At 37.2% G+C, this 23,578-nt stretch overlaps 1 protein-coding gene across 3 annotated transcripts in view; it reads right to left on the bottom strand.

Moving 5' to 3' along the window:
* The window catches only part of SPAG1 (sperm associated antigen 1), a 41,748-nt gene extending 19,863 nt beyond the window's left edge, over positions 1-21,885 (bottom strand). The window contains exons 1-9 of one of the 3 annotated variants that reach the window (XM_035893888.1): positions 21,746-21,885; positions 20,582-20,741; positions 20,100-20,225; positions 15,346-15,413; positions 13,155-13,273; positions 12,556-12,661; positions 7,939-8,069; positions 7,147-7,253; positions 4,647-4,809 (exon numbers count right to left, since the gene is read on the bottom strand). In XM_035893888.1, coding sequence (XP_035749781.1) covers positions 4,647-4,809; positions 7,147-7,253; positions 7,939-8,069; positions 12,556-12,661; positions 13,155-13,273; positions 15,346-15,413; positions 20,100-20,225; positions 20,582-20,741; positions 21,746-21,885 — 1,120 coding nt within the window. Of the gene's footprint in view, positions 1-4,646; positions 4,810-7,146; positions 7,254-7,938; positions 8,070-12,555; positions 12,662-13,154; positions 13,274-15,345; positions 15,414-20,099; positions 20,226-20,581; positions 20,742-21,745 lie in introns of those variants that run through there. The other 2 variants (XM_035893889.1, XM_035893890.1) reach the window with 2 other exon arrangements.
* Positions 21,886-23,578: the final 1,693 nt, after the last annotated feature.

Below are 23,578 nucleotides of genomic sequence, written 5' to 3'. Positions count from 1 at the left end.
CTATAATAATCTCCTTTGGATACATGCTAAAATACTTTTATTTTACATCCACCACTACAGAGAATACCATGTATACCTTCTAAAAAAAAAAACAAAAAAAAAACCCCAATTTTAAATGTCACAGACAAACAGGTGATAGGACAAGTTTTTAGAAAAAATTCTACAGCAAAACACTCTTGAAGAGCATGCCAACTGCTAGAGACAAAGAAAAAGCAAGAAAGGCAGATAATGTGTGATGCAAATGCGAATGTCATTAATGCAAATGTCATTTCCTGAATACAGGAGAAAATTTCCTGAAGATGAAGTGCACAAAACCAATCCTGAATTAAACAGGAAAAAGTTATAACATTTGGAGTCCCCCTGAAAATAAGAACACTCATAATTAACTTGTTTAGCTGTCAGGTTATGTTAATTGCCTAAGAATTTCTGGACTGAATAAACACCATGCACAAAATTGTACAGATATATTTCTCAAATGTAATTCTCACTGTCTTTCAGTTTCAGTATTTATAATAAATAATATTCTTGTTTTGGTCTCTACAGAGAAATGTATTCATGAAAGCAGTATTCTCTGCTTTGCCTTAAAAAAGAGAATCAGCGCTTACGAACTTTGCAAAACAAAGAACAACAACAAAAAAGGTCTAGACACGTTACAAGTTCCAAAGAAAAGTTAAAGAAAGGTACTGAACAGCATGGATAGGATTTTGACCAGAATGACAACAAATACAAACTAGAAAGAATTTTAATTCATCTAGTACTAAAATAATGAACTTAAAATGGAAGGACTGTCAAAACAAAAGCTATTGAATCCCCCAAAAGGAATATTTGAAGTACTTCTTTGTAATGGATGACGTCATCTTTCATTTAAAATTAATTTCCAGCTACACAAAGTATTTATCCTCCAGAAGCACGGCACAAAAATAGTGGTAGCAGAATGAAAAGCAATGTATCTAGGTTCAGTTCACAATGAATTCACCTATTACGAAGCCAAGAAACATTTCCGACTCTTATCTGCTCTGGACTAGCTACATATGAAGGCAACTGGAATGGTCCAAATCTCCACAGATTAATTTTTAATAATTTTAAATAATTTTTGCTTTTGTGCCACACATGGCCAGCAAATATCTGTTTTGTTTTACGTGTTCTTGGTTTAGCTGATTGAGGTTGTACCTGGATTGTTCTGCGCCAGAACGTATAACAAACAGACTTCTCAACTAACTTTGATCTCTGACTGCTCAGGAGCACTCTTTGTTCATAAAGAATGAAAAAAAAAATTACTGGTCAACATTTATATTGACACTGTAATTGAGTGGGTTTCTTAACTTTAGGATATGGCCTACAAATGCAATCCTAGAGTTAATTTTCAGTGCTGGTTGTTTCAACATGATCTAAATTTTCATATCACTAGCTTGCAATAGAGCCTGAAAGTCACAGTAAGTTGGGCCCCATTGTGCTATAAAAATTAATTCTAAATGAGACCTCCTTCTTCAGAGAGTTTACAATTCTAAAAATCAAAAATAGCAAATAAACAAGCACACTGGAAAGAGGATCAAGGAATAAAGAGTAACTGTTGTATTGGATAACAAGGTGGCCAAATGTCCTCATATAAGACCTCATCAATAAGGCTTCTGACCATAAGAACAGACACAGTCAATTATTCAAGGCTACAATGACAAAGAAACTTCCTGTTACAGTAAAATCCTGGTCCCAAGTTTACTACAAATTAAGATTTGGATAGGTATGAAATCATACATGGCATAAAGGCCAAGTGAGCGAGGATACAGAGCAGCCAGTAAGCACTAATGAACAGAGAACACCTCAGTTATCTCAGAACCTCTCCTAGAGGAGAGCAGAAAGCAATACCAGGAACGATGAAGATACAAGAGCGAGTACAACTGATCGCTTGAGTAGGAAAGAGTTCTTAATTGTCTCCTACCCAATACGATTTGCTTCTCAACAAATCAGGAACTTCAAAATGAAAATCTAGGACCTTACTCACTGTTCTCTGGGAAAAGCCAAGAAATATTAATGCATATGTTGAAGAAAAAGTAATAATTTAAAGACAAAGAATCCTATTCGGCTCCTAACAACATTCCAAAAAAATGTAACACCACATAGGCAACGAAACTAGAAGTCAATGAAGGATTTAAAAGACAGGAAAAAAAGGTGCTCTGATGCTTCAACACCAAGTACCAAACCAGCAATCTCAAGGTGTGCAGGACTTGGGAAAAAAGTTTCATCCAGAAGAAGAATATTCTCTTCACTTCTGATGTAAATAAATAAACCGCACACAAAGAAAACACTCTCTAGGCAACATCTTTTCCCACAGTCCACTTGCAAAACATAGTTTTGTTTGTTATGAGGTTTCTTTTATGTGTTCAAAGTACTTTTTCTGAAGAGAGATGTGTTGTCAACTTTAGCAGTAATAAGTTGAGAAATAATTTTAAAGTTAAGACTGTATTTCTATAAATGCACTTTCCTTTTATGGATATTTACTAAATATTACTACAATATTTTTTAATTATTGTAATAGATCAAGTAAACATCATGAAATTCAGAAAATTTTTATGAATTAAAAAGGCTATTTAAAATATATTTTATCTTTAAACTGTATTTATCAATAGAATCATAGAATCAATCAATCATACAATCATAGAATCAATCATAGAATCAATCATAGAATCAATCATAGAATCAATCATAGAATGTTTTGGGTTGGAAGGGACCCCTAGAGGTCATCTAGTCTAACCCCCCTGCAGTGAGCAGGGACACCGCTAACTAGACCAGGTTGCTCAGAGCCCCATCCAACCTGGCCTTGAATGTTTCCAGGGATGGGGCCTCCACTACCTCTCTGGGCAACCTGTTCCAGTTCAGAGATTATAAATTTTATAAACATGTCAAAATATCAGGCACTTTGTCAAGTACAAACATGATTTTTAGTTTTTATAGTGCCTGAATACTAGTTTTTACAGTCTCTAGGGCTGTTTCTGTTGTACAAAAAGGATTTTATTAAGTTTTGCCTTCAGATACACAGAAGATGAAGAGAGACTACAATCTTTATTTAGACTGTTTTGTTCAAAGCTGAGAAATCAACTCTTCAGAGCTGAATAAGACACAAAATGTTTTGTTGTTTTTCTTCAAATTTCTAAATTATAAGTTTAGTAGGAATGCATGAGGCTTACCAACTAAAATGTGAAAAAAATGTGACTATATGACTGGACTACATGGCTACTGGGCTGACTGTGACTACACGACTAGATGTATAGAGAAGACGTGCAAGATGCTTAGTCTACTTACTGCTATTAGGTTCACAGAACATATCAGATCAGATTTATTCAATAACTGAACTGACTTCGTATTTGTTTCCAATTGTACTTTCAAAACAGAGTAATCTATGAAGATGTTGCCTTTAAATCTCAAAAATGCTTATGTATATCACATGAACACATGTTGACAATCTTCCCTATGTTTAAAGCCTAACCTTTCATCAATGGAATGGGAGTCTTCCTATGGAGCTGGAAGGCACATCTGAATGTTCCAAATGGAAAGCAACCCCAAATTAACTAATATTTAAGGCTAGGGACATGATTCATCCTTTCTTCCAGGGTTTTAGCTGAAGAGACTTAGTGGATACCTAGTGATTCTGAAAAATGTGTTTTCCTTAAATTTGTGTGCAAGTAATGCATTATTAAATCACACATGTACAGTCCAAAATTCACGATTCAGTTGGAAAACCCACCGACTGATTTCATTTCAAGATAAAGAACTACATAGGCCACGGAAAACACAAAAGCCACAGTTGTCATGCCACATTACCTTAAATAACCAACAGAAACGCAAAAGGGTACAAATCAACCCAGGGATGTTATTCTATTGCAGGTTGGAGCCCAGACATGCAGCTGAACTGAAAAGCAACCTGCCAGTACAAGCCTCAATAGCCCCTACTGACTCACTCCCTCCTACAAGTCATCTATTCTGATTATACCAGTAGCTTCATCTCAGCAGTCTTGCAGATAGTCACACATTAAGCCATGAACAGGAGCTGCACTTCAACTGCTCATAAAATACATATAGTACAAGAATTACAGGTTGTTTATCTACAATATATACATTCTGAGCACACAGATGATCTCTTACACTAAAAACCAGAAAAGATAGCTTTCAAAACAAACAACAAAAAAATCAAATTACATGCCACTTGACCATTTTTACACTCTTTGATCCAATCAAGGAAGGGAAAATGCAGGAGAAAAATGTGACGGTGGGAAGGCAGGAGAGCTGGGTGAGAGAAAATGCTAAGGAACACAAAATGTTCTGTAACACCAGAAGAAATTCCGAACCAGGTCCACATCAAAGGAAAGTATAAAATTACACAAGACACAGGAAAGTAGGTGATTTATAGCAACATTTTCCATCTGACTCTGTCATACCATTTCTAGAAATAGTTCCAAAGATGTGTAAAAAAAAAATGTATTCTAGATTTCACACTCAGATCTACTTTAAGTAGTGAATGTCACTTTAGTCTTTAAACAGGCAAAATTCTTTGTAAGCAAATATGGATGAATTGTGTGAATAAACATTGCAATATCGAAGGTAATGATTTTTTTCCTCAGGTTAAAATTAAATAGGAAATTACATGACATTACTTTTACCTCCACCACTTCTTTCACATTCTTCTGTATTTTCCCCTCTTTCTTCATCACCTTCCGAATCCTCTATATCTTGAATAAGTATTCTTCTTCCTTTGCCTTGAGTTTCAGATGCAGGCTTTAAACCTTTCAGCTTCTTTTCAATATCTAGCAGACTTTTCTGCAATAGAGAAAAAACAGCAATAGCAGAAGCCTTTTTCTAGAAGTATATAAATTGTAATTTATATACGGAAAATACATTCTGTTAAATAATCCACATAAGATCCTGAAGAACTATCAAGATAAATGTTACCAATATAAAACCAGAAAATAAATACAACTTTTCCAAGAGTCTCTATCCAAACCAAGATTAACACTCAACTTCTGTCTCTTAGAAACTCAGAAGATACCACACAAATAAATACTTTTCTTGAATTAACTGCTTAAGCAAAAAAAAAAGGAAAAGGAAAAAAGTAGATTATACTATTGTGGTATCTGGCATGGTCTACTCAGAAGATACACATGGAAAACACGCTCTTTCCAGAATCTCAAAAAAAGCCGAAAATCAGTTTATAAAAATCTATGCTATGGAAAATTTGGTGTCTGATGGATATCTGATGGAGGAATGTAACTGATAGAACTAGAACCAAAAGAGACAACGACAACTCAGCAGTGTAACAGAAGGACACTGCTGAATAATGAAAAGGTTTCCTCCTCTCAGAAGAACTGCAAATTAGAGGATCAAACAGCCTCTCATGCCATAAACATTTTTTGATTACTCAGAAAAATACTTCAACTGCACTATACACTTTCAGAGCAGAGTAAGACACACCCAACATTATGCACTATTCTGAACTTAATTCAGTGCTGTACAAGGAAGTGCCATTTCAGTATTCACTTTCTCAAGAAAAAGATAAAACAAGGACAGGAACAAGCAAAGATTCATGTAGACAAAGTACCTTAAAGAATTGCAATTACTGTCTAGCAATTTACCTTTATTTTAGTGACTCTGCACATTTAGCTCAAGAGGGTTTTGAAGATCCTCCAAGTAAAGAGCAACTCAAAAAAATGCCCTGCCAAGCACTCTGTCACCAATAGATGTCTCAGCCAAGGCATAATAGATGGCACAGATAAGGACAGACATCTGCTTTCAGCTACACAAGCATTGCTCAGCAAAGCTACTAATATATTTGGATCTCTGGAAGAGTGTACGCAAAATGAGTAAGTATCTTATGTCTGGTATTATAAAAAGTCTCAGCATAACCTATTTGATATTTTTTTCACCAAGACTGTTGTGAAGTTTGTCAACGCTGACTCACAAGCTATTTAGTGGTTCAGTCTTACAAACAGAAAAAAAACCCAAACCCAAAAGCTCTTTTAGAATTCAAATCTAGAGACAGGTGTTTAAAAAAAAAGAAAGGGGGGGAAAAAAAGCAAGCAGGCAGGTTGATTCCTTGGTTGGTGTGAAACTCAGGAACTGATCCGGACAGGAATCTAGCTCCAAGAACACCCTAAAAGGGACAAATGCTATATGTGGTGAATTTGACGTAACAGGCTTGGAACTCTCTCACTGGTGCAAGCAATAGCGGTGATCAAGTAACTCCATGGAAAGAAGGAAGCAAGCTGCTAGCAGCTCAAAATGTGCCAACAATAAGAGCTGAACAGAATTCAGGTGATGAGGCAATTGCACAGCATCCAGAAGCGAAGTCATACGTAAAAAAGTTGGGAGGGTAGCAGTATGATGGACTCCTAATTAATAGGCAAAGAGCAGTTTAGTATCAGAACTGCCTAGTATTGAAGATTCTCAGGACATATAGAGTCCAAATGCAAGGACTGGGTTCTAACCCACAAAACACCCCTAAGAAGATACCAATGAAATGACACAAACCAGTCCTCTCCTAAACAGCCAAAACAAGAGTAGTACAAGGACCATATCCTGATCTTGAGTTTCCAAAGAAAGCATCCAGCTTTCTTAGATCCAAAATTGGCTAAGAAGGGTCCAGATTCATCAGAAGGTATGAAAGGTTTTTCGTTCTAGCCTGGAGGTGAGAAATGATGCTAAGTGAGGACAGAATCCAGGTCCTCTCCTTTTGGGTTAACTTTACCACTACAACAATAAAAGCTTGGCATCTCTTTTGAATTTTTCTTGTGAATTATGTGTCAAACTTAAACACACCTATCCCAATGGATCTTTTTGAGACGAATTTCCAAGTAACTTCGATCAGCTAAGCCACTAATACTGTAAGCACGTTCAGCAGCAAAATTTTAGACACCTAAATTCATTAATAGAGATTACTTGAATGCCTACAGGTTCTCACAATTAAGTAGTGAATAGAAGGTCTGGTCACATTCAAGTACCTAATTTCCACCCTAGGCACCTGTGTGGTCTTGGGAAACTGATCAGCACAGTAGGTCAAGTGTGTCCTGAAAACTCATATTCAAATCAAACAATATGAACTGTTTATGGTACGACTGCATACAACCTTTTTCAGGTCTTATTAAACTCATTTGTCTTTACCTTAGCTATAGCGTTTTCTGGTTCAATACATAATACTTTGTTCAGATCCTCTATAGCTGTCTGGTAATTCTGCAGCTGATTGTGTACGGTTGCACGGCGCATTAGAGCTACAAAGGAACAAAGCGTATTGTTTGTGTATTTAAAGCATACAGCAGATAATACACTATTTTTTCTAGACATATTAAGTGTAAAACAGTTTTTAAAATTCTGCATTTAATTCATAATGACTCTATATTAATAATTACTGTTCTCTTGATCATTTTTAACGATGCAATTACGCATGACATCTTTTGGGTGAATTGTGAAGCATCTTTTCATGTTTTTCCAATTTTCCCCTCCTCCCATGCAAATACAGTTAGCTACATTCAAGCCCTTGCCTTCAGAAAGGATTAAATCAGCAACTTCCACTGTTTTCATGTTGATTTTAAGGTAATTAATACTTCAGTGTGGGTATTACGGAAACAATGCACGGCACAAATACAAGAGGACTTATAGCCATCATATAAAAAACAAGAGTTAGCCCCATGCTACTGCATAAGAATACGTGTTACAGATAAACAGGATGGACTGCATAAAACCTCCCTGTCCCCGAAAATACTGTTAAAATTACTTTGTGGAGCTACTCTGTTTGCTTCTTTATACTTGGACTTGATGTAAAGCTAAATGAAGTCAACTAACAACATGAACAGATATGTACCATTTTATTTGCTAGAGATAAAATAATACATAGAATGGCAAATTTATCACAGAATCACAAAATCGTCTACTTTACCTTTTTATGGTCTACTTTACCTTTTACATTGCCAGGTTCCATATCTAGTACCTTCTCACAATCCTGCAAAGCACTGTCCCAGTCCTGAAGTTTGATTTCTGCTTGAGCTTTGTTATTATATGCAGCTGCCGTGGGTATTACTGATATACTCCTGAAAAAAGGGAGCATTGACCATTGTAGGCTTATAGTTAGAAAACCTGAATGTAAAAACACTTCATTACTGGAAGCTGAAAACAGTATTATCACAACATTAATGCTGATATTCTAACCACAATAGTGGTTAGAAACTTCCTGGAAGACTTAGAGGCAACCATCCACCAACTAGATTTACCATCTTCAGAAGTCTATTGCTTGGCAGGACTTAGACCTGAGATGTTGCAGAGAAGAACCCATGGCTCATCTCTCCCTTAAACTATTACCTCTTCCTGCCATCCATGTAGACTTGAATGAAACTGCCAAATGAAACCTTCATAGTATCAAGAGTAACCACAGAGCTCTGGAGGCTATGATGAAGAGCATGGAGGGGTGGCATATGGGCTTCCCCTTGATCTTGCTTGTAAAAGGGCAAGACTCAAGTAGCAGTGAATGAATTGTCCAGGTCAACGTCTGGCTGCATGGCTGCTACTATAAGGCAGAGCTTTAGCTTCTCTAACAACAGGATGATCTCTGAGGAACAAGGACAACTGGGATCCATATGTCAAAGTGGTGCAAGACCTTTGCCAACACCCTTACTAACCTAGCAAAGAGAACTCTATGTTCACTGGGAAGAGGGGGCACTAGGGAAGTGTGCTGGGGGACAGCTTACTGGAAGAGACTCACACCCTTGTGAAAAAAGCATGACTGGAGGTCCATCTCAAGTGCTTGTGCACAAATGCCCAAAGCATGGGAAACAAAAAAAGAATAAAAGGTCTGTGCAGCTATGATCTCAGCAAGATAACAGAGATATGGTGGGATAGTTTGCATGGCTGGAATGCTGTGATGGAGGCATGCAGGTTCTTTAGAAAGACTAGGAAGGTAAGGAGGAGGAGATGCATTCTAGTCTAAACAGTGATTAAATATATGAAGGTTTGTCTTGGAACAGGCAAGAGTGACAAGCTAGTCAAGAAAGCTGATGGATAAAAATAAGAGATCAGACTGACATGGTGACATCATGGTAAGCATCATGCTTCAGACTGCCTGATGAAGAAGAACAAGCAGATGAAGTCTTCTTCAGGCAACTAGAGGAAGCCTCACAATTACAGGCTCTGGTTCCCACAGGGGACCTGAACCACTCCAGTATCTGCTGGAAGGGCAAAATTACAAGGCACAAGAAATCTATGAAACTTCGGGATCATATCGAAGACAATTTCTTGACACAACATGCTGACAAGGGGGAATGCTCTGCTGGAATTGTTACTCACAGTCAAGAACTTGTTGGGAATGCCAAGACCAACCTGATAGCTTTCTTTGCTGAGTGGCTTCAGTGAAGGAAGGAAGAACAGAGGGTGTTGCTTACCTTGACTGTAGCAAAGCCTGTGACGTGATCTCCCATAGTATTCTTACACTGATAGGTAAAACGTGGACTAGATGTGAACAACAAGGCAGACAGAAAACTGACCAGACTGCTAGGCTCCAAGAATTGAGCCATACAAAGTCCAACTTGTGACCAGTTACTACTGGCCTCCCTTTAGGATCAAGTTTTTAACATCTTTATCAGGGGTGTATAAGATGGAACAGAAAGCATGCCCAGGAAGTTTGTCAATGATACAAAGCTGGGGGGGGCACATTCAATAATACACTGGACAGCAGAACTCAAATCAAAGGGACCTTAACAGGCCAGAGGAATGGGTTGGCAGACTTGTCAAGAAATTCTGAAAAGGCAAGTGCAAAATCCTGCACCTGAAACGGAGTAACTCCAGCAACAGTTACAGGCTGGGTGCCAACTAGCTAGAAAGCAGCTTTGCAGGAAAGGACCCGAGGGCCCCAGTGGACAACAAATTGAACAGGCGTTAACAGTTTGCTCTCAGGGCAAAGAAGGCGTACCACATGCTGGGCCATGTTAACAAGAGTGTAGCCAGGAGGTTGACAGAAGCAGTTCTTCCCCTCTCTTCAGCACCTATGAGACAACTGGTGGAGTACTCATGTTCAGTCTGAGGCTCTCCTGTACACAAGGCACCAACAAACTGGAGTGAGTCCAATGCATCACCAGGATAGTTAGGGGGCTGGAGTACATGCAATACTTATGAAGAGAGTATGAGATAACTAGGTTTGTTCAGCCAGAAGCAAAGGCACAGAGGAGGTCTTGTAACTGTTTTCAGTTACCTAATGGGAAGGTACGGAGAAGACATCCTTCTCACAAGTGCACACTGACAGGCCAAAAGGCAACAGACACAAGTTGCAAAAAGGGAATTTCTGATGATGTTTTAGGAAAAAAATTTACTGTAAGGGTAGTTAAACACTGCAACAGGCTGCTCAGAGAGGTTGTGAAATCTCCATCCTTGGAGATACGCAAAACTTAATTTGACAAATCCCTGAGTAACCTGGTCTAACTTGGCCCTGCTTTGAGAGGGGGTTTGCACAAAATATCATTCATACGTTGCTTCCAACCTAAATTATTCTATGACTCTCTAGTAGAACTGAAATTACAAAGCAGAGTGATTTCACTAGAGGTATGGAGAAAAATAGGCAAGGTCTATTTATTTTAAAATCACATCAGCGTAATAGAACTATGTCAGAACATGTCCTCTGCAAAAATTTTGCATCTCTTTAGAAATGAGATATTTAAGGGGTTTTGTAAAATAGAAAGTACTCTCTACATTCAGCTTAGAATAGTAGGTCTCATTACAAGACAAAAAGAATAATTGTATCCTGATTATTTTTATTTAGAACTCTACTCTTTTTCCCTTTTTAGCCATATACAGATAACCCCTTCAAGCTATTACCAATTCAATCCAAAATGTGTTTTATTTAAATATTCCTAATGTAAGAAATAGCAATTTTCAGATAGTATTAGAAAAGTATCCAGTTAGAAAATTATGCAGTGTCAATATCATTTATGTCAGAAGGTGTACAATGCCCCATGGGGGTCAAATATGGAAAGACTCTCCATTAGGAAGGATTCTCCCCATCCTTATTAATTAATACCTTATTTATGCCCCAAAAGCAGAGGGGTTTATTTATTTTTATATTATGGATTTGTATTTTATTTTTTGTTTATGAAATACAGCTATGGATGTTTTCATATTCATGTTCATGTATCAAAAAAAAATAATATGTTAAGGCTGCAAGTCAAGAACAAAATATACACATCAAATGCCTGTTTAAACAGCCTGGGTGCTATGAATATCAGTATCTTTGTGCACACATATACATCAATGATCTCCAGGTAAATTTTCATAAGCTGTTCTACAAAACCCTGCCTTCTTCAGTGACAGTATGAATGGTGCTTCCTAAACATAAACTGTTCAATATTTATTTTATTGCTGTTGCACACAATTTATTCCTATTCATTATTTTCTCCATACTCATCTGCACTGACAACAGACACATTCAACTTCCTCATAATTTTTTTTTGAGGATATCCCACCGTAATATCACAGCCCCTGAATTATCTTAACACTTAATCTCACAGGAGTGCCATATCATTACCCTCAGTTTACGCTGGTAATTAATACACCAAGATTCCCATAAGCTCTCAACTTCTAAGTGACAACATTGACACTTCTAGGACTTGTGTTTTTTTAAGGCCCTTATAATTTGCACAGAGTTAAACACAGAATTGAGCTTCCTTTAACGTTAGTTTAATGTGTTAGCAGTCAGCACTTTTGCAAGTCAGACCTCTAGTGTCTCAAGATGGGTAATCTGCAAACGAGAAACAAATGTTGGTCTCATGAAAATCCTGGTTTGTATAAATGGCATCATATTTGAACACTGTGAAAAAGGAAGAGAAAAAAATCTATTTCTCCCAAGGCAGCATTCAAATACCTTAATTGAAACACTATCCTTCTCTTTCTGTCGTGCTCAGTTCTGTTCACCTCAAACTTTTCTACTTTTGAAACAAATACAACAGAGGTCCTGTAGCAAAAACCTCTATTTATATAAATAAAGCCAAAGTCAGAATGTAGTCCACTGTCCACTAGATAAGGCAAGTAAGAGTCTTATGTTTTTTAAATCTAGCATTTATATACTTTTCGTCTGGACTGCTGCTAATTAGAGACAGTGTTACAATGAAGCTGCACACAATTTTTCTTTCTTCTAAGAAGAGGCTATTAAATCACTTTTACTTATTAATGATAGAGACAATCCTACCAATATGACTAATTAGAAGTCATTTGTAATTAATTTAGTTTCTCAACACACTGCTTATCCTTTTTATTTTTGTAAACTTGCCCTTCAATCTCATTTGTTTTGAAAAATCTGAAGAACTTTGATACTTGCAGATTGTATCCCATCACTATTTATCCACATCTCTTCCTGATAAATAAAAACTCGTATCAGGATGCAACAGTGCTTTAAGTACCCTTCTGTCAAATCTTTTTGCCCTTTTGAAAATAATTTGTCACTAGTTGCTTCAATAAGAAGTTGCTTTAATTACATTGCTCTAAAAATAATATTCACAAGAGTAATTAAGATAAAATAACACAATAGTATTTACTCACCTACTGTAATATGCCACGGCTTCCACATAATCCCCAATGGCAAAGGCTTCATTGCCTTTTTCTTTTTCACGAGTAGCAATAAAAATCTTCTCTTTCTCTGTCATGCCTAGAAAAAATATTTATACATAACAACTAACAACTTTCACAGATGCAATCAAAACATTGTCAGGTAAAATAGCTTTAATGTCATAATCTGTATGTTATTTTTTAAAATAATATGGCTTACTAAAAGACAAATTTGTATTTTATTTTCTACAATAAGAACCTAAATCCTTCTGATATGCATACAATTCAGAATGCAAGATGAAAGTGGTTGGCTAACCTTTACCATTGATTTATAATAGCAGAAGTATGCTTTATTTCTTTACCTAGCACTCTCAGCCTAAACACAAAATAAATATTTTACTTGATTATTAACACCAAGACTGGTATTTTTTCAAATATGGCTTCAGTTAACCTCCTAAAAACTTTTGGCATCTCTAGGGGCTGAAAAATAAAGTCACTTTCATGTCTATAAATTACTTCTTCAATTTGTATTCAAACTCTACAACACAGTATTACAATTAAAGAAAAAAAAATATATATTTCTAAGACATTACCAGCTGTGTCTATTTTCTTTTTGATTACAGGTAGACTTGGCCTACTACAGAATCTTGCTTTTGAGTTATTTTCTTCACAGCCTTCATCAATTCTAGAACACTCCTTTTCCACATCGAACCTTAAATCAATAAAAATAACAAATTTAATAATGCTGCATTGCAAGATCCCTCTACTACTAAAAGGCATGCTATATTTCCATTATAAAACAAAGGAAAAGAGAAATAAAGGCTGTGTTCAGTTATCCATGACTAGTTAGGAAAAAGATGTTTAGGTTTTTCTCCTTTCTTTGTGTTGTTTTTTTTTTTTCGTGTGTGTGCTTCTCCTGCTTATATATTACCTCCCCTCTGGTTAAAACTAAACTAAGAAAATGTCTGCTTCACCTCCTCACCATCCCGCCCAAAAAAGACAGGTAAATTTTAAGACACAGTATCATCAGCCATATTGATCATCTCTATTAACCTTTGCTAAAATACTGAAGAAACAGTTTCAAAGCAACTAATACCATAAAAGTGAGAGAGATTCAAAACAGTCTGAGATCTCAGACACTTCCATGGCTACTCTGAAGCAGCTTTTGAAAACAGTGTTTAGGAATTCGTATCAAATAAATATTGTTGCCATAGTCCTATAAAACAAATACAGTAATCATTAATTCCTACACTATCTTGAAACACTACACTCACTGCTTTTCTTTTTATGACTTAATGAAAAATATCCTTTTCATTCCACAATGATCTTGACAATATGAATAATTTCTATCTGAAATAGACACACAATTTTGAGAACTTACCCGATTCAAAACCTTTTCAGGTCAGACTAATTGTTCTCCATTTTGATTCTGATTATTTTGCTAGCTTACTTTTGCCTATTTATTATAAATTAACCACATTTCAAAATAGGTACCTTTAAAACATGAAATGAAACTTTTTTCTTCAGAAATTGCCTAAAGAATTATTTGAAGATTTTGAAATCATCTTCAAAATATTTTGAAAACACAATATGCTTCAAACTGGAAAATTTATTTTTCATTATACTTGTATTATCCAAATATGGGGAAAAAAAAAAATAAATCACAAACTGTAGTATTACCAGTATGCTAAAGCATTTAAAGTTTGAGCACATAAAACTGCAAATGAGATCCCCAAATGATTACTTTAAATGATACAGAGGAAAGAGGGATGAAATAATAAATTGTTGCAGAAGTTATTTTTGAGCAGGAAGACCCCAATTTCTGAAACATACCCACACGAAAATAACTGATATGCACAACTCTTTGCAAGAACCACATCTTATGTGGACAGGGCTTTTGTAGTGGTTTTGAGGTAGAGTGAGACATTAAGAGTTTCATTACCCAAACCCCCCAGTCTCTAGATTTAGCTCCCCATCTACAGCACTGGAAACTTGTGCCTCCTCACTCTGATTCTACAGCATCATATTCCAGATTTAAGAAGCTAGAGAGAAGCTGGTACAATGCAAAACACAGATGTGCATTTTCCCCTCCATGTTCAACAATTTGGGACCATCAATCTGTCACGTAACTTGGGAGGGTAATACATGACCACCACATGATGCAGACTGTCTTTCTATCAGGGCTCCATCCACCCTAGAAATAGTTACTGTCTAACCCTCTGATTATGTGTAATTGCATCTGAGCAAACTGATGTACTTGCCTGAAGCTCATTCTTTGTGGTCAGCGGGGCTCAGTGCATCAATAAGCATTCATCAATTTTGTTTTTAATTTAGAATTGTGACTTTAGATACACAGAAGATCAAATTTGTAAGTCTGACATTAAACAATCCTAGAAGTGCTTTCAAAAAAACCCTAATAAAGCTAATTTTAATCCCTTGGTTTTACCTCCATACATTTTATATCTTACATGTTGAAGGACAAATGAAATATGAAACAAAATCACTTTTTATTTGTATTTTCTGCCTATTTGTTACATTTCACGCAGCTTGAACAACAGTATAGACTAAATTGTTTTCAGCTGTCAGCACCACAATGCATCATTTGCATTTTAACAGAGCATAGGAAAACCTAAGTTTCACAGCAGTGTTGTAATTCCCTGAAATGCTGATCTTAGTACTATGTTTCTGTAAAGTACCTTAAAAACTCAACATTTAATAATGTTCCATTATTAAACAAATATAGAAGACTTACTAAGAAACTTAAATATAAAGGATTTAACATACTTGTCCCATTCACTGTAATCCCGTGGTATGTTTTTCTTGTTTCTTTGTGTGTTTTGTAATTTTTTGTTCTGAAAGAGAAACAGACAGCCTGTAAGACAATTTTTAAAGTGGAAATTCACAGCCTTTTTTTGTTTTATTTTGTTTCTGCAATACATATTCTTAGTAACTAACGCTACTGATGACTAATCTCAGCATGGTCTTGAAAACTTAATTCATCCTGCTTTAAAGAAAATCTTCACGTATTTGATGTATCGTAATTCGAAGAGCTCTTCAGTCTCACACTTTCTCTCCACTGCCCTATTACATGTCACATAGGCACTGAATAAAACTTTCAGATACAAGACTGCTCTTCCTAATTGGTATCTTCCAAACCATCCTTTCAACACAGCAAGGCAGAACTCAGTCTTGGGAAACCCCAGTCTTGTGATGAGGTGTTTGACACTGAGATTAAATCAGTAACCTAGTTTTGGGCTTGCCATTCCCAAGAGAATGCAATACAGATTCTGATACTCCCTAGAACCCTCACAACAAACTTAGAAATGAAAAATTTGTTTGACTTCAGACTAGCGTCTGTAGTTCTTTTGACTATTTCACACTCCAGTCAAGCTAATTCCCAAGATGATTTACACTCATTCTAGCTTTTCAACAAGCTCCATCATTGAAATTTGCCTTAATGAGAATTTATGCTTAGGACCTTCCTGCAACAGTCAGTCCCAATAACAGATTCGACTGACTTGTATTGCAACCCATCTCCTATGCTAATGGAACCTATTTCCATAGCTGGCACCTTTCGCATCTCTTCTACCTCTGTCATGAGACTGTATTTCCGATATGTCCCTCCCTGCTTGTTGACTCCAACAATACATAACAGCAAGGTGTGGTTCCAAACACATATTCCACAGTGGAACTGCCATTTTAAAATATTCCCCATCTACTCTGTCCTGGCTGTTCAGCCTTCCTCCTACCTTGCAATCCATCACTCACTGAATTAGACCAATGGAATTGTTTGTAGAGCTACAGATTTACAATTATCTGCATTCAAACAAACAATTCGATAGAGACTACAGTGCAATCCCTGAACATCTCTACCAGTTCAACTGAGCATATGATAAACTGGACCAAAGAAACGAGCAGCAACCTCTTAAACTAGCTTTACCAGTGGTGACACTGAAACAAGGAAATAGTTCTACAGCTGGATGTAAACATCCCAATTTACATCATGCAAATGTGACCCTTCCTGTAAACACTTCTGACTATCTGTAATGTTAGGTTACATAAACTTTTATACTATGTAACTACAGAATTGCTCTTAATGTTCTCAGTCTTTCAAGCAGCTAGACAAAATGACAAATACATTTAGTGATCAACACATATTTGGAGGAAGTAACTCCTAAATATGGCTTCCTGAAATATGACTTAGCATTATGTATATACAAACAGTAATTTAATAAATACCAAATATTTTTATTCAGACCAGAAGTGCTTAACTTAAATGAGCACAAAACCACTGAAACTCTCAGAAGAAAGCTCACAAGGTATTCACACTAATGCAACGTTAATTTAGGGAGAGAACTACAGCATATGTTTTTAAGGAATAAGGAGGAAGTGTTGACTCAAAAATGCACAATTTCAAAAATTCTAGGTTTCATTTTCTCTCTCATTTCATTGTAACCAAGTTGCGGCTCCAGCAGTCAGGAATTTCTCAATCAGTAATATTTCAGAGCATCTCACCCAAGAGGCTTTGATGCAAAATGTACGTCTGCATGCTGTGGAACTAAAAAAACAAACCAAAACCAAACAAAAAACCCCAAACCAAACCTCTGCCCTTGTCATTTTTCTTGCCAGAACTCACAATGCATGGCTCCCACAGGGTTTGAGGTCCAGTGAACAATTTCTGGACCAAAGATCAAGGATCTGATTCTGGATCCAAAGCAAGGCCTTGCTTCAGTTCAGGTGACACAGAATTTGACCTTGGTTCTCCTCTGGGCCCTGTAGGATGGCCCTAAGACATTACTATTCCATGTCAGCTAACCAGTATTCTTTTTTAGTTCAGACTATCTGGAATAACATGAAGGCTATAATAAATGCCATCACAGTGCATTTTTATAAGATAGAACTTGGAATGTGTGTTGCATGCCCTGAACTGTAGCATGAGGAGGTATCAAAGAACAGAAGTCTTTCTGGAATAGTATTAGGAAATTGTCTTTGGCAAAGGAACCTAAGGCTGCTGAAATCCCATCCATACAGTCTTTTGGAAGTATCTCTAAAACCATGCTTTAGTTCTGCCCTGGAAAAAGTGACGCAGCAAAAATAATAGTTAAGCAATGTGGACAGTTAGGAACAGAAAAACTCAAGCTGTCTCTCTAGTCCTCTTTTATTTTGCAGTACAGATGTAACCTTGACGTCCTCAGCTGTGCGAAAGAAAAACAGGGGTGCAAGACAGAAACTTCCTTATTGTGTTAAAGAAGGAAATATTGCATAAAAGTTCAGTCTTTATCTATTAATTTTTGGAAAAGCTTCCCCATGACTTTACATCAATAAAAAGAAAACACCATAGAGTTACAAGCTATTAGTAGTGAATTAAAACTGTACCTACATTTAATATCAGCAAGAAAATCTGGTTACAGATACAAGATGCTTCCATTTACCAAACTTGTACCCATTGGTGCAATCCACCATTTTAGAGTCAATAAGGGTTTCCAGATTTGGCTTCATTGAAGATACTGAACTTTTTATGCATCAGATCAGATGAACATACACTGTCTCCAACTGAATAACAACATAAAATTATGGAAGGGTTTGTGAATTTCTTTCTAGCAGAGAGGAGAAATTTATCACACCAACTTCATACTTGATATCACGTTACACTGGCATCACGTAATTTTGTAAAAAATAATTACAGTCTTAACTAATCAGAAAAACATGTTTAAAAATTGTAAGATTACACATAGCTCTATCAGCAAGAAAGAAAAATTTAAAAATTATTAATATTTTTTTTTTATATTTCATATTACAGGTATAAATTTAGTGTATACTACAGAAATAGCTTCTTTCTATTCAGTAGTGATCTAATAGTGGTGTAACTGCACTGCTACGTAAAAAGACTGAATTCCAAAACTCTATTTCAGGCCTCCCTTCTCTCTTCCAGGACAGGTTTCAATTACTTCAGAGGCTGTCTGCTTGGACAAAAGGAATGGAAATCATATACCACAGATACGGCATAAAGCTCTATCTAGGTTTCCTGGGTAATAATGCTAACACCTAAACCTTGTATGGAGAACAAAAGTGATAAAAACTTGACCTGAAGACTGTTGCATGGTCTAAAGCAAGAGAAAAAAAAATATCTGAGTACATATTTCATCTTTGAATGGAGAACACATCCTCTTTAGTAAAACTGTATATCCTAGATTTCAAGCCATTTTCCACCATTTTATGCTTATATTCTAATCTGGATTCACTGAGTTGACATGATATTTTACTTACCATTTTATGTTCTAGGAAACAGCTATACAGGACTTAAATCAAAAGTAAAGCTACAGTGGCACTCTTCATCTCAGCAAAATAGGATAGTCAGGAGGAACATACATTGCAAAATGTAAAAAGAGGACAGACTAATGAAAACAAAACCAAACCCAAACCAAAAGCACACCTTAGTCTCAATACTAACCACTATAAAGAATTACACTGGAATGCCCAGCCTCTTTGAATACCGCATAAGGGAGAATGCCTAGTTATCCCAAATGTCTTGATCTGATGTCTAAGCACCAGCTGACAATAAGGAGTAGTTTTGACAACGTAGGAACATAAATCAGGCATTTACTAATACATAATTATTCCAATAAAATTTGTCAAATTATAAATTAATAAGAAATACCACATGACCTGTAAGGATCCTTTCATAACATTTCTCACTTCCAAAAAGAAAAATCCTTCAGTGAATTTGTTGTAACAATGTCACTGAATTCCAAAGAAAATAGTGGGAATCAGACTGAAACCATCCATGATAACATCTGACAATTCAAAAAATCCCACCCCACACCTACTTTTCTGCCAACCCCTCCAACAGCACTGCATACAGTATTAGTAAGGAAATCCGGTCACAGACAAAACAGATTGCAGGCAGATAAATAAATGGGGAAAAAAAAATGAGGAAACTAATACCTAGGAAAAAATTTAAATGTTTATTCTGTAGATTTGAAGATTTGTTAAGTGTGCTTTATGGCTAAAGCTGGAATAGCACTCATGGTATAGAATAAGGGGAATCAAAGGCTACATATACAACAGTGCAACCCAATATAGAAGTGGCTACAGAGTGAAACAGTTGGTGCAGAGGGTCCAACATTCACACTGTATGTGTTTCAGGGTATCTGTTTTGGACTAGCTCCTGTCTGGTCTCATGTAACTGGCAGCTACAGAAAGCTCAGATGAAACTGCAAGGAGAAAAGAACCTAGTTCATATGCTTAAACACCACTTTGAAATGTGAATCAAAGAACAGAAAAGTGTGTTTAAGGACATTTGCTCCCGAACTGAACCCTTGATTGGAATTAAAACATTATTACAAGACATGCGCTAGCATTAAGGAGGCATTTTTGTTTAAGCATTGGTCTCTTGCAAGGAAACTTAAAGGTTTATTATTTTCTGGTTAACAAAATAAACCTAGGAAGAAAGGCTCAATGATTAGAAGTTTTTACATATAAAATTTCCCTATTTCAGAAAGACGTATAATTAACAGACATTAGAAAACTGGAGATACCTGATTAGCAGGAAGATAGCTGCTGGAACAACGAATAGGAGGCAAGTTATCTTGTCTTTCGTGCAGAGTGTCTGTTCTCAGGAACTGTGGTTTCTTATTATCTTCATTCATTTCTGTCACCCAGCTCTGAAAATAAACAAATATCTGTACCTTAAAGCAGTAGAGCAGATATACCTCATAGTCTACAATGACCCTAACAACTATCCTTACAATGCACTGCTCTTAATGGGGAAAAGCAATTAAGACAAAAAGCAATTCTGCTTTTTTGAATTAAAAAATAATTACAAAAAATCTGTAGAGTTAAAATGGGCATTAAAGATTCGGTGACATGAATTCGATAAAATAATAAAAAACCCTGAACATAATCCTTTGATAATTTCCTCATTTAATCAAATAATTACATTTGACTTATGCACAAGAGGAAGACTGATACATCAAAGTGATTACATTACTGACCATTATAAATCAGAGTTATACTATACCATCAGTTCATCACTAATTGTTTTCCATTCTTCAGCTGTGAAATCAGAAGCTGTGGCTGCAGGCTTATCTTTTCTGAGAGCTCTGCTCCCTGGATCTAAATGCTCAATCCGCTTTTCACAAAACAATGTAAGATCAGGGTAACATCCCTCTTCACCAGACCTTTAAAATGCAAAGATATAAAAGTTACAGAAAAGAATTAAACTGCACTGCATCCTCCGTATTTCTCTGCATGTGTAGTCACCACAGTGACTGCAGAGGACTATTTTCCTGTTACAACTGAATTCTACTATCGCCTAATAACATTTTGATCAGAAAATTCCAGTGAGTTAACCTTCAACCACTTTCCAATGGACACACATACACAGTTCAAAATTATCATCACAGTGCTCATAAAAGATGCTCTTGTCATGTTCAGCAAAAATTAAACAGGCATAGCATCTGAAATTACCACAACCAAGCAAGATGGCTTCAGTAGTGAATGGAAACAGAGTAGTGAATGGAAACTGGTGTGTAGTCGGGGCAGGAGGAGAACCCCTTCTGTGCCCACCGCTTCCCCCCAGGTGCCTCTGAGTAACAGGTTTGAGGCTCTAGAGTTGGAGGAGAAGACGATAGGTGGGGGAGGTGTTGACCTATCCACATTGGAGGAGGGGGGAATGGTTTTAAACTAGAACAGGGTAGGTTCAGGCTAGAGGTAAGGAAGAAATTTTTTACAATGAGGGTGGTAAAACACTGGAACAGGTTGCCCAGAGAGGTAGTAGAGGCCCCATCCCTGGGAACATTCAAGGCCAGGTTGGATGGGGCTCTGAGCAATCTGATCTAGTTAGCAGTGTCCCTGCTCACTGCAGGGGGGTTGGACTAGATGACCACTAGTGGTCCCTTCCAACCCTAAACATTCTATGATTCTATGATAGAACCAAAATCCAGCAGCAGCATTTGAGAAAAACCTGGCATCGAGTTACTCAGACCTTTTGGATGGTTAAAACAGGACTTGGAATTCTAGTGCTATCATTTGGACACTTTTGACATGATTAACTCTGTATTTTAATTTTTAAATTAGAAAGTCACAAAGAGGTTCAAAACAAATAGAGTATTTAGGTACAGGTTCCTTTGAACTTTACAGAACAGGAATATAATTAGTAATGAAGTTAAGAAAATATGTTTACCTTAATACCCTGAGAATCTTTTCCAGGTGTTTAACATCCGTGCATTTTTCAATGAACTTGTAGTCCAGATGACCAATAGGTATTTGATATGTTTTAGTGGTTCCTTGGTCCAGAAAAAATGGTACCGACTCATCAGCCATAACTAAATATTAAAAGGAAAAAATGTAGTGATTCTGTAGGCACTTGGTTTTATTTTGAAGTGATGCTAATTTAAGGAATAACCCTGCTCATGCTCCGAAGTACTACTCTGTTATGCAAGCAGACCTATTGCCACAAAAGAAAAATTCCACATTTGAAGACCTGATCACACAAACTGTTCTTGACAGAGGTTTACTGACAAAAGCATGGTTACATATAAGATATGTTTCCAAAAAAAGGATATGTACAACTCTATTGCTTCTGCAAGGCAGAACAAGTCAGAAAGATGGCTTAAAGAAAAATTGCCAATTTTTGCCTACCACATTCTCTGTTTTTCTTTAAACTCAATATGGTAGTACCTATTTTAAGCAAGTGTGGTGGGGATGTAGGACAAGATGGTGCAGGGCCCTCTCTGTTTTTTCAGAGGGAAGATGTCAACCAACTCAAATGTATCTAATGAAATGATAACCTTTGCCTTCTCTGTAGCCAAAATAAATCCAATTGTTTGCCTTTCCTCACTAACTGCATTTTCTGGGCCTCTGATTATATTACTGTACTAATCTGAATCTTTTCCATAAGCCTGCGGGCTGATGAAGTGAGGTGTTCAAACTGGACACTTCCTGCCTCCCCATACCTTTGATCTGCTTATCTGCATCTTTTTCTGTTTTGATTCCAAGCTCTACCGAGCAGAAATTCTTTGTTTCCCCACGTCATATAGTGCATAAAGCGATCAGTTATTTTTAACAAGTACGATAAGGGCAGCTGAGCTATTGGTTTGAAGCTGCGCCAGGGCAGGTTTAGGCTAGACATTAGGAAAAACTTCTTCACTGAAAGGGCTGTCAGGCTCTGGAATGGGCTGCCCAGGGAGGGGGTAGAGTCCCTATCCCTGGAGGTATTTAGAAGAAGGATAGATGAGGTGCTTAGGGACATGGTTTAGTGGTGGGATGGCAGGGTTAGGTTAAAGGTTGGACTCTATGATCTCAAAGGTCTTTTCCAACCAAAGTGATTCTATGATTTTATGATTATGTGATAACAACTATGTATGGATATAAACCCAATTAAAATAACCGTGTTCTAATGTCCAGCATAATTACACATATTCATTTGTAGCTGCACAAAAACGTTTACAATACAGTATCACTTAAATAATAACTGGTCTTAATTAGGTACTGCAGAAAGATAGCATTCTGCCCCAAGAATCTGCAGTTTCAGTACAGGAAAAGAAACAACGTGCATGGAGAGACAGACGAATACAGTAGACAGGAGTGAAAAGCAAGAGAGGCACTCATCACAAAACTGCCGCATTTTCTCCCGTTTCGGTACTTCCACGAACGTTAGGGAGCCCCCGCGAGTGCCCGGAGCCGCTCTGGGGGAACGCGGAGCCCTCGGTTGCACGGGCAGCCCCGCGCAGCCAAACCCGAAGCCGCAGCGCCGTGCCCTGCTTCGCGGCCGCCGAGAAGGCAACTTTCACCCCCCGGAGTCAGGAATTTACCTTAAAATCGCACACCAAAAGCCTCCCTTCGCAGCGCAGACGGAGCAGCGCAGCCAGCCCGTACCTAGCAACTGTTACTATGTACAACATGGCGGCCGGCGGCGCGCAAGGGACGCGCCCCAGGCGAGCGGCAGGGAAGCGGGGAGGACGGTGCGGACACGGGGCTGCCCTCCCCAGTGACCACCCCCCCGGCGAGGCGGACT

This window comes from Egretta garzetta, unplaced genomic scaffold (genome assembly GCF_000687185.1).
Source record: "Egretta garzetta isolate BGI_Z169 unplaced genomic scaffold, ASM68718v1 scaffold154, whole genome shotgun sequence".
Taxonomy (NCBI): Eukaryota; Metazoa; Chordata; class Aves; order Pelecaniformes; family Ardeidae; genus Egretta; species Egretta garzetta.
This window is presented reverse-complemented; position numbering and strand designations above follow the sequence as displayed.